This window comes from Anopheles gambiae, chromosome 2 (assembly GCF_943734735.2).
Source record: "Anopheles gambiae chromosome 2, idAnoGambNW_F1_1, whole genome shotgun sequence".
NCBI lineage: Eukaryota > Metazoa > Arthropoda > Insecta > Diptera > Culicidae > Anopheles > Anopheles gambiae.
This window is the reverse complement of record NC_064601.1, coordinates 2,606,086-2,617,320: the sequence shown is the minus strand read 5'-3', so window position 1 is coordinate 2,617,320 and position 11,235 is coordinate 2,606,086. Positions and strand designations below refer to the sequence as shown.

Sequence of the window (11,235 nt, the reverse complement as noted above, 5' to 3'; positions counted from 1 at the left end):
TCGGAACGTTGGTTTGGTGTGCGTGATAGCGACGAGAACATAAATTTCAAGGAATATCAGCTGTTTTGTAAATCGCTGATTGTTGCGACATCGCTTGTATGCATGACGCCTTTGTTTACCTAGCGTCTCGAGCATTTCGAGGTTATAGTATGCTGCGCTGAGGTTCGAGGCCTCCCGTTTCAAAGATGGCACGGAAGGGAGATACACATAAATTTGCATACCAAATCGCTTTGGATGGTGGAGAGTTTTGGGCTTTTCATTTCAATAATGTATATTCTCTGTCGTAAACTTATAGTACTGCGCATTAAAGGTGGGTGCCGCTTACAAATATGCCACAAATATACCTCTCTTTCGATGAGACTAGCAACTAGCACAAAAAAAAGTTGATTTTGTTTGACGATAATTGTTTTAACGACGTTGCTTCCGTAATCACCATGCATTATCAAGCTTAAGCCCTTCCAAATCTTCCAGTTGACCACCATCGAAGGCGCTCGGCGAAAGCAGACACAGGCTTTCGATGCGAGGGAAGTTCGTCTCACTGCCAGCAGAGGAGGACTGCGGTGGTTCCGTTTGGTCCGATAGTGACCGCAGCTGATTAGCCATACCAGCGTCACCGTACAGTGTGGGCTGCGGTTGCAACTGCGCATCGTACAGCAAGGAAGGCGAGGATGCGCTACTGATATCCAGCTTATCGTACGTCCCCTTTACCAGCTCGTCCAGCGTACGGTTCACGTAGTCTGCCGTCGTTTGTTTGTCCTCCTCCTCGTTGGGCTCGGCAGCGATGTTGCAAAGCGATCCCTCCATGAACGTTGGTTCCTTTGGCTGCATTGTATCAGAAACGGATCCTTCCGGGATGATTGAGGAAGACTGCAGTAGCTTCTGTAACAGATCACCCGTTTTCCGTACCACCGTCCCGGGTGGACTCGCTGGACACTTGTGGGTACGTTGGGACACTTTGTAGCGAAAACTTTTCTCACAACCGGAACATTTGTACGGCATTAGTCCGGTGTGTATCCGCCGGTGAACCAGATAGGACACGCGCTGCCGGAAACACTTCCCTGGTGGGGAAATTGGACAGAAGGACATCGTTAGCCCTCATTGGACCATGGACACCATGGAGTTCCACTGGACACTGCTACTTACCACACGTTTCGCAGGCAAACGGCTTTTCGCCAGAATGTATCCGCTGGTGGTTGTGCAGCGTGGACAGCTCTTTGAACGCACGGTTGCAAACCGAACACACGTGCGGCTTCTCGTCGCTGTGGTAAAGCAGATGCTTGTGGTAGGACTGCTGAAACGTGAACGATTTGTGGCAGATTCCACAGGTATAAGGCATCTCACCTGGAAAATATTAAAATTGTATTAGGAAATACTGTAAATTGAATACGCTCTTGCTTACTGACCCGTATGAAGTCGGTTGTGTTTCTTGAGGAAATACTTGGTCGTGAAGGATTTGCGGCACACCTCGCATTCCCATTGCTTTGCATTGTCGTGTCCTTGCTGTCCGTGCTGCTGTTGCTGGTGCGGTTGCTGTGGAGACGAGGGCAGTGAAAAGCTATCCCTGGCTTGCTGCGCTACTCCAGCGGTCGAAGGAAGACTAATCTGCTGGGTGTCGGAGTTCGGTGGCAGATACACCACCTGTGCGAGTTGCCGAGGATCAATGATTTGTATAATGTGCGTTTCGGAAGACGCTGGCACGGAGTTTGCTTCGGCCGTTGCGGGAGACAGTTGCGACTGGAAGAGCATTTGCATGGGCACCATAGTGGGTCCATTTGCGGGGGTACATTCACCACTGTTGCCCACACCCGACGCGTTCGTTGCCATGTGGCTACTAGATTCGATCGCACGCGAGGTAGTTGCACTGTCAGCGTCCAAGCAAATCTTCTTCGAACCAGCCTCGTGTACCACTCGCATGTGTATCTTCAGCGAACCCTTCATCTTGAACTCCTTCGGGCAGATGTGGCAGTGGAATCGTTTATCGAACACACCGTCCCGGGTCGGTGTCACCGGGGCAATGTTGCTGCTGTCGTGGAACACCTCCCGATGCATCTTGAGCAGGGCCGAGTTACGAAACACCACGTCACACTCGGAACAGTGGTTCGCGTTCGTGGAACAACCAGCAGCAGCTTGGCTATTTTCAAGCGCGGGCGACATTTTGCCACCCGCCGCTCGACCGCTGTCACCGCCGTTCCGGTGCTTCACTTCCGTTTCGTGCGCTGCCTTTTTACGAACTTTGCGCAACGTTTTGAACGAGCTCGAGGCAAAGGTGGTGGTGCTGGACTGACTGCTGCCGGTGCCATCGTTCGTCGCCTGCTCCGTCGCTGGTGTGCGCTCCGCCTGCTGGTCCTCGAGCAACGAATGGCCGAACAGGTGGATCGTCAGCTTGTCCAAACCGAGCAGCTCGTCACCACAGATCGGACACTTCAAGGGACGGGCCGTCACTTTCAGCAAACTAACGCGCAATGCATCGATGCTGGGAAAATTGGGCTGTCCGCACAGGATGCACGACAAACTTTTGGTGCACATTCGTTTAGCTCGCTTCCGGAGAGTACACAGCGCGTAAAAAGGGCACTTTGTTTCGGTGGAACGGAATAGGCAAAAGGGCCCAAAATTTGTGATCTTTTCCTTTTTGACAGACAGAGTGCTGCTTCCTTCTTCGCTGAAAATTCGTTCTGCGCCGTACGGATTTGGCCGTGCGCACGTTTTGACGGATGCTGGGACGATCTTTGCGCAGGCGTTAGCGCTTCTTTGCGAGAGAAGACATGCCAGGGAATGCACCCGCGCGACTGTTGTTACCGATGGGGAAAGCGTCCGAAAATAGCAAGGAATTGTAAATACTCCGCATGCGTGTCCCATCTGCCACCAGATCCAGCGCACCTCTCCGCTTGCTATCCTCCTTGTTGGATGCTTGGGTAGGGTAATTTCAGAAGAATCTGCACAAGACGAGCGCACCTCAATGGATTGCGATTGAAGACAGTTGCGCGGTTACCTCTGCATCGCACAGGTGCATTTGGGTCCGCTAATCAATAACCATAGGAATTGTACCGACGAGTGGTATGGGGGGTATGGCGATGAAATGCAACAGTTGTCCGGACCGCATGCGCATACTGCACCGCGTCGCCGGATAGAGGCAGTTTGCATGCGGGCATAATCAAAGCACGCGCGCGAGTTCACCCCCGGCTCCTGCCACGTGTCCATAGTAACCGGCGTCGTCGACACATTTGACTCTACGTTGTTGTCAGTAGGAAAACAGCTTTTCAGCAAGGCAGTTCGTTCGAAATTGAAGCGGTTGTAGTGCAAAACATTTTCCGAGCTTCGCGAGAATCTTATTCCCCACGGCTTCAAGATGGTTGACACACAACCGTACATAATCCGCGTTATGGAGGAGATGGGTTTGGCCGAGGGTGGCTTCATACCGATTGCAAATGAGGAGAACAAGCAGCTGCTCGAGCAGATCAATCGTCTGTCCGCGGGCAGGACGGACTCAGCGGGCAAGGTGCAGCTTAGTGACCAGCGGTTGGGCAATCTGAAGGTGCATCTGAAGAATGCCCAGGTGGAGTTTGAGCAAAACTCCAAGCTGATCGGTGTGGACAAAGGGCAAATCACGACCGAGCACGGACTGCTGAAGGTGTCGCAAAACGATCGCTCCTTTTACCGCCAGCAACTGTCCGATGCGAAGAAAGAGCACTCGGAGTTGGAGAAGCACGATGAGCGAGCTCAGGGTGGGTATCAAGTGGACGTCGCGTAAGATCTTTGATAGTAACGCCGATATTGCCGTTCCTTTTTGTTGCAGGAGACATGAAAAAATTGACCGGCAATGTTGAGAAGTACACCGAGCGCATAAAGTGGGCAAAAGGAGCATTGGCCGAATGGAAGCAGGTGATGGGCGATGGCGACAAAACGAACAAGCTGATCCTGAAGTACTGCAAGCAAGATGCCAGCAAGGCCGAATCGCTGGAAGCGAAAAGAAAGCAGCTGGAAAACAAAATTGCCACCCGGCGGGCCGTGCTGGTGACGCTGTACGAGGAGTACAAATCCTTGGAGCAGGTTCTCGAGCGAACGTCGCAGCTTTTCCGTCAGGCGCACTACGAGCGCCGCCACATGGTGCAGACGTGGAAGGAGGCGGTGAAGCATATGAACCAACGCGAGGGTGCCATCAAATCGGTGGAGGGCGAAATCGACAGCGCCCACGAGGTGACGGAGATGCTGCAGGGCGATCTGCAGGCGCAGGTCGAGTTTCTCGAGCAGCAGCAACGCAACAACCAGGAGATTGAGCTCCGCATTGCCGATCTTAATGTGGAGGTGTCGAAGCTGAGGAACAGACTGACGGCGCTGAACGACAGTGTGCAGCTGAAGACGAACGAGTATCAAATAACGCGCAAAGCGGTGCAGAACCTCTCGAACAAGCTGGCCACGATGCGGAGCCGGAACTGCCACTCGCTAGTCGAGGGCAATGAGAAGGAGCAACAGATCCACTCTAATCTCAGCGAGCTCGAGCTGCTGCGCGACAAGCTTGATAACTTCCGCAGCAAGAGCCTGTGCGCACAGGACCGGCTGCGGCAGTTGAACGAAATTGTGGAGTCGGAGGAAAAGCAGATCCGCGCGATGGAGAACGAAACGGAGCGTCTGTCCACCGCACTGTTCCGCGCCCAGCAGCAGCTGTTCGCGATGCGGGAGGAGGACAAGCTGCTCAAGGTGGAGGTACACTCCACCGAGTCGGGGATGGCCAAAATCCAGGCTGCACTTAAAAACATGAAGAAGGAAATTGTCCGCCAACTGGAGATATCGTACACCGTAGACTACAACATGGAGAAGGTGCAGGAAAGGATTGCCAACATGAAGGGCGCCGGCAATACCCAGGAGGAGGCCAATCGAGCCCATGCCAAGCTGACGCATGCTCAAAACATTCTGATGATGAAGCGGCAGAATCTGGAGGTGCTGCTGGCGCAAACGGTTAAGATCCAGCAGGACTACCGGCAGTCGAGCCTGGTCTATCAGCAGGATGCAGCCGAGATCGAACGGATGACGGGCAAGTGGAAGGAAAAGACACTGTTGGTGGAGGGTGGCGAGAAGAAGGTTCGCCAGTGCAAGGCCGAAAATCAGGAGCGGCTGGTTGAGAAGAGCTTGCTCAAGATGCGCATCAAGCAGATGGAGCGTCAGCTCGACAGCCAGAGCGACAAGATGTATACGCTCGAGCGGCACCGGATGGAGCTGGAGGCCGCCATCAACAAGCGCATGGTGGACATAACGGCCCAGAAGGACATGCTGCAGCTGAAGCGGAAATACCTCGCCGAGGAGCGGGCACAGCTGCGGGCGGACATATCGGAGCGTTCGCTAAAGATCGAGCAGCTTCGCAATCGGTACGACCTGTCGCTGGATCTGCTCGGTAAGAATGAGGATGGGACGATTGTGACGGCGACGCAGATAAAGATTCAAACGGCCCAGGAAAAGTACATGCTGCTGCGGGAAGGCAGTGAGCTAAACGTGAAGATCCTGAAGGCCGAGGAAGATCTGAAGGCGCTGGAGAATACGCTCAAGGTGATGAACTACGCGAACGACAAGTACAAGCGCGGATTCCAGAAGGTGGAGGACGAGAATCCGGACATGATTGCGATGGAAAACATTCAGGCCGATTACTGTAAGGCTGTGGCTGCGCTCAAGAGCGTTCGATCGGATCTGGCTTCGAACACGGAAAACTTGCACGATCTGAACGAATGTCGCGAGCAAAACGATAAAGCGCTGGAACAGGCCCAGAAGGTGCGGCTGGACAGCAACGATGTGCTGTTGCGCATTCAGAAGGAGCTGCTGGACCAGCGGACGAAGATCCAGCGCGCCGAACGAGAGCTCAAGCTGGCGATCAAGGCGGCGAAGGCAAAAACGAACGATGACGATCTGATGCTGATATTCCAGAAGGATCTCAACCTGAAGGAGCTGGAGGAGCGCAACAGTAACGCGCTGCAGCATCTGGCCGATCTGGTGGAGCAAAACACGGAGCTGGCTGCGTCGGTCAGCAAGCATTGCTACGAGCGGGGTTTGCGCTTGCCGTTGATTAAGCGCACCAAGAGTCAGATATCCTGGCGGAGTGAAAATTCCCACGGCACGGAGTACAGTGGACGCGTGGATACGATATCTTCTAAGCAAGGTAAGGTAGTGGGGAGTAGGAAAGATGTCTCAACAGTTCCAGTAAGATTGTTTTTTATGCTTTACAGCCTCCCGACTTTCGATCTGCACCACAACATCTTCTCGCAATACGGATTCCTCGGAGGATATCGCCAAGTCCTTCGACAATCGCATGAGCGCTGGACTGTCCGTCATTCTGATCGACTTCCCCGGCAGCAAGGCGGCCGGTGGCAAATCCACGAAGAAGTAAGAGAATTCGATTCGATAATGATGATAACTTTATTTTACTCTCCATTTGTGTCCGAGTGTAGCAGAGTTGGTATGGTGGCCTATTTTGAGGAGTTTTGTTTGCTTGCTTGCTTGCTTGCTTGTTTTGCTGCCCTTTTTAGTAGTAGTGTGTATTGTGGCAACCTGTGCGCTCACTTCCTTGGAAATGGGGCGCTACACGCCTCTAAATCGTCGTTTGATTAGTAAAAAATCGCTTTCCGTACGAAAATAAAATGCAGAATCGCACTGGTGTGCAAAACTCTCGCTGCGCGCGTACACAAAAATCACCACCAGAGCGGAGGATAGTATATGGCTTCTACACGTGCTACTCGCGCGTCCCTTAAATGCATAATGTTGTAGAATACGAGCGTTTGGAAGAAGCCGAAACGCGGCGCGCGCGGCTTTGCGGCGACTAAACACACAACACCACAATCCGAACGTGCTTTTGTGCCACTTGACATATTTCTAAAAAAACAATGGGGAAAATATATTATATATTATATACACCTAAGTATTGGAATCCGATCGACAGAATGATTTCTTAGCAAAGTTCTTCTGCCCCCACCGCGTGGTATTCTCTATTGCCGTATGATGATACTGTTCGTTACACATTGTCAACAAGTTTGTCTGCCCCTTGGGGACATGGCTAATCTCCTGTGCGCTCGGACCACCGAGTCCGTTCAGCTGTATTGAGCTACTAAATAAGGATACACAGATAATCTGCTGCTGCTTTGCGTAGAGTTGAGTTTGAATCTTTGTTCACGTGATTGCTATTATCAATGGACTCGCCGATGGTATCGCACATCGCATCGTTTGTAAGTATTGTTTGCAAGAAAGGAAACCATTCTTAACGGATATTACATCGCTTAAGCTAGACCAAACAAAACATCACGTTTCATGTACGTACAACGCAAAAGAAGAGCTTTTGCGAAAAGAGTATTACTTTGCTGCGCAGGATACATGTACAGTTCAGAAACAAATATTCGACATTCAATTTTCCCGTTCCGCTTGCTATCGTTCCGCTCATATGTGGGTTGCTTTATACAATAAAGTTAATAAGATAGATTGAAGTAGAGATAAATATGAAGATTGCATTCGTTTGCCGTGCTGTGTTTGATTGATTGCACCTAAAAAAACAGTCCTGGAACGATAACAAATAAGAGTTTCGTCTGCTTTTCTGTTTTGACCCATCATATCCTGCTGAAATAACGATGCATTCTGCGGTTAATCGTTTGCTGAGCGTTACATGTGCCTGCGTACGTCGAAGTTGTACCGAACGGTGTGGTGTACTGTTGCTGTGCACAACGCATCGCATCGCCTCTAGCGAGTCTTGTTGCGCGTTGATTTACGCACCGGAACAGTCGGTTGCGGTTCTTCCGAACCGTCTTGCTGCAACTCACCCGAACTGGTATCGTTGCCGCCAATGTTCGTTCGAACCTGTCTCGTCTGCCGGCGCGTTTTCATTTGTGGCGCCACTCGCTTGGGAGGCGAAACGCTGGAAGGAACGTCATTCTCCACACTGCTACTGGTGGCCTTACGTTTGCGCTGCGTTGCCTGACCCGACGCCGGCGGTTTCTTTGTGCTGCTCGAGCTGGGAGTATTATTATCGGCCGAGTTGTTTAACACGGCATTGTTGCTTTTGGTGCTACCGCCACGTGTGTCGCACGCTTGCTCCGCGATGCCGTAGTTTGATCCCCTGCGGCGCAACGAATAGACGGTGCTTCTCGCCACGGTTCCGGGCTGTCGCTGGATCTCCTGCATTACCCCACACGCACGGTTCAGCTTTTGCTGCAGTTTCTGCGCATACTCGAAGTCGCGTCGCTCCATCTCGATCTGCTGCTCGCGGCGCTGCTGATCGCTCACGATAATGTCCTTTATGGTGGACGGACGACTCGCCGCGGTTCGCTTGGTGCGACCGTTGCTGCCGGACGCTCCTGCGTCCGGTTTTGGCGGCGTTTTCTGCGTTCTGGTGGGTGTAAACTTGATTCGACGCGGACGTCCCCGGGCTCGTGGCGTGTTGAGCGGGACGACTTCCTTCTTTATCGAATCAACAACCGACGACTGTTCACCGGGCTCGGCGAACGGGACCGGCGGGGGGGACAGAAGCTGTAGTTTCACAACCTTAAATGCTGACGACGATCTGTTGTGCTTGAGCGGCTGGTAGGGACTCTTCTGCGGGGACGATTCGTACTTGGCCGGCGATGGAACAGGTCGGACGGTTGGCACACGCCGAAAGGTATTGCACGAGAAGCTGTAGAAGAGGAAAACGACGGAAGCAAATTAGACATTAAGTTCACAGAAAGGAGGGAAAGCAACTAACCTGCTTTTCGGCATCGACTGCACGATCGGTATGAAGTGGTTCTGTTCCGATTTCAAGCTGTCCGAATCGTCTCCTCCCTCAGCGTCGTCCCCTTCCACGCCGCGACGCTCCAGCTTGTGGACTGCCGTCGGTTTGACGCACAGCTCGCTTTTGTTCAGATCGATTGCGTTGAGCGAACGTTGGTGCTGTTGCAGCTTTCCTGCCGTTAGCCGATGCAGGATTGTGTCTTGCACTTTTTGCTTCACGATCTCTGCCGACCGGCCCACCTTCTGGGCGACCGATTTGATCAAACTGTAGCGTCCCGAGGCGGACGAGGTGGCGCACGATGAAGCGGTCACACCGGACGCGGCGGACGAAGTGGAGGAAATTGAAATTACACTAAAAGAGATGTGCGGAAAAAGAAGCATATTTCAATATGATTTGTCACCATATTTTGCGTTTATCGATCCGTTTACCTTCCACTTGACGGTGAGTTGTGATTTACTGTACCGGATGGCTTGGTTCCGTTAAGTGTCGTAAGCTGGTTGGGCTGAATCTGCCTGCGTACCGTCGATGGACCCGCCACCGAACCGCAACCGGCCGGTGCGTGATCCACGGTGGAGCATTTTCCACCTCCAACACCGTCATGCAGATCGGGAGTGGTCGCGGACGATACGGAAACGTGGCTGCTGTTATCGGCCAGATCAATTATGCCTTCCTGTTTGTACAGATTGATTATATACTGCTCCGAAGCGGTCAGCTCTTTTGCCTTTTCTTCGAAAATTTCCTTCTGGTATCGCTTCAGCTCGTCTTTGTACTCCTTTCCGATTTCTCCCGGATTGGCCAGATGAACGGTGGATGGTGGTGCTGAAAGAAAATGAAGGATAAGGTTAACTTCATAGCTCAGCTTTCGCATTCGCCTTGGAGGGTGATGTAGCTTACGGGCTGTGTATAATGGTTTGGTCTGATGCGTCGCCGAGCGTTTCGACGAGCCTGCTGACGGGTTATCTTCGTCCAAGTGCTCACGGAACTGGCTTTGGATCGCACGCCAAAGCTGTTCGTGCACGAGTTCGTTGGCACGGGAAGCATTGCGATACCATGTGCCGAACCGTTTCCGGCAGCACGGACAGCACAGTTTGTTCGTTTCGATCGTCTCCCGGATGCAGCTGCGGCAGAAGAGATGCTGGCAGGGCAGAAATACCGGTTCGATCAGCACCGACTGGCAGACGGCACACAGGATATCGTCCAGCCGCAGGTTGTCATAGTTGAACGAGGAGGAACTGGTGCTTGCGCTGGACGATACGGCGGTCGACGAAGCGGCCACAAAGCGTGCGTGAGCGTTCGTTGTGCTGCTGGCCGCGGGATAGTTGAGGACTTTTGAAAACATTATCAATTGCTCGCAACGCGATGGCTGCGGTGTTGCTGTTTCGCAGCTACGCTGGGATGGCTGAGGGTATGTGGTAAGGAATGTGTTAACGGCAGAGAATGTACATTGAGGACGCAGCACACGACACGGGCCACATATTAAGCGTCAATTATGCCTTTTGCAGCAGGAACCAACAACCGCACGCAGAAAACACTAATCTGTAAACAAAACAGCGCCTGCTTCTACATGGTACGCTTCCCTTGCGCGACCGGAACTCGATGCAAATCGGGCACAATCACTGCACGTAATGGAACACAATCACACTCCTAGTGTGCAACAAACACGGACACGGACGGTATTAGGTAGACGGTGCCAAACCGGCACTAGATTTTCAGTAAATTACAATAAATACACCAACTTTTTCTTTGCCAAACCATGTATGCCCGTGCACGGTTGACATCTATTGTTGACATTACGTTAGATGGTATTTGACAGCCAGTGGGAATAGAATGAGATACCGCAACGCAACTCACGCAAGGCCGGGCTTGTCCCGGGTGAGTGAAAGAGCAAGCATGCGCTCTTACATCGACGAGAGAAAAATAAACAAAAATCCGTTCGAGGAGCCGTTGTAAATGCCACAGTACATTGGCGTTCAACTGTGGCCAACTGGTATAAAATAAATTTGAAAGAGGCGGTTATGGAAGGAATTAGAATTAGAGCATTGGGTGAGTTCTAAAACGGTCTAAACAGATTAGAAGGCAAAAAGGGTTTAAATGAAAGTACGTAAAATTAAAACGTGATTTTTGTCATCCGTTGCCTATTTACGATTGTTATAAGAAATTCGTACGCTGTTTTTAAGCGTTCTCGATTCTTGCCCTATATTATTTGGTTGCATTAGTAAGTTCTAAAACATATTTTGTTATCAAATGTCGATAAAAAAACGTAAGCAGTCAAAACGGTAAGTTTTGAACTGTAATTTGAACGAATGTTGTCACACTTTTTTAACATCATTAGAATGATATGATGTAAATTCCACAACAATTTCGAAATCCTTCACCTCTTTCTTTGTTATCAACGCGTCAAACGTGCCGTTTGTTTCTGTTTAAAATTCTCTGATTGGTTCGACAGCAGTGTAGCCGATTTCGCGAATGCTCCGCCTTCCCAATGCCAGTTAGCATATACC

The 11,235-nt window shown here is 51.5% G+C and overlaps 3 protein-coding genes across 3 annotated transcripts; 1 reads left to right on the top strand and 2 right to left on the bottom strand.

Moving 5' to 3' along the window:
- Positions 1-245: 245 nt before the first annotated feature.
- Positions 246-2,670, bottom strand: LOC1281883 (zinc finger protein 135). The gene is made up of 3 exons (XM_321853.6): positions 1,404-2,670; positions 1,144-1,341; positions 246-1,058 (listed from the first exon to the last, which is right to left on the bottom strand). The coding sequence occupies exons 1-3, from the start codon at positions 2,524-2,526 to the stop codon at positions 430-432; spliced, it is 1,950 nt and encodes a 649-aa protein (XP_321853.6). The 5' UTR covers positions 2,527-2,670; the 3' UTR covers positions 246-429.
- Positions 2,634-6,387, top strand: LOC1281884 (coiled-coil domain-containing protein 39). The gene is made up of 3 exons (XM_321854.6): positions 2,634-3,722; positions 3,794-6,142; positions 6,210-6,387. The coding sequence occupies exons 1-3, from the start codon at positions 3,347-3,349 to the stop codon at positions 6,368-6,370; spliced, it is 2,886 nt and encodes a 961-aa protein (XP_321854.6). The 5' UTR covers positions 2,634-3,346; the 3' UTR covers positions 6,371-6,387.
- LOC1281885 (uncharacterized) lies at positions 6,381-10,547 on the bottom strand. Its single transcript, XM_321855.6, has 4 exons — positions 9,629-10,547; positions 9,163-9,553; positions 8,708-9,085; positions 6,381-8,638 (listed from the first exon to the last, which is right to left on the bottom strand). The coding sequence occupies exons 1-4, from the start codon at positions 10,071-10,073 to the stop codon at positions 7,708-7,710; spliced, it is 2,145 nt and encodes a 714-aa protein (XP_321855.6). The 5' UTR covers positions 10,074-10,547; the 3' UTR covers positions 6,381-7,707.
- Between the last annotated feature and the right edge of the window lie 688 nt (positions 10,548-11,235).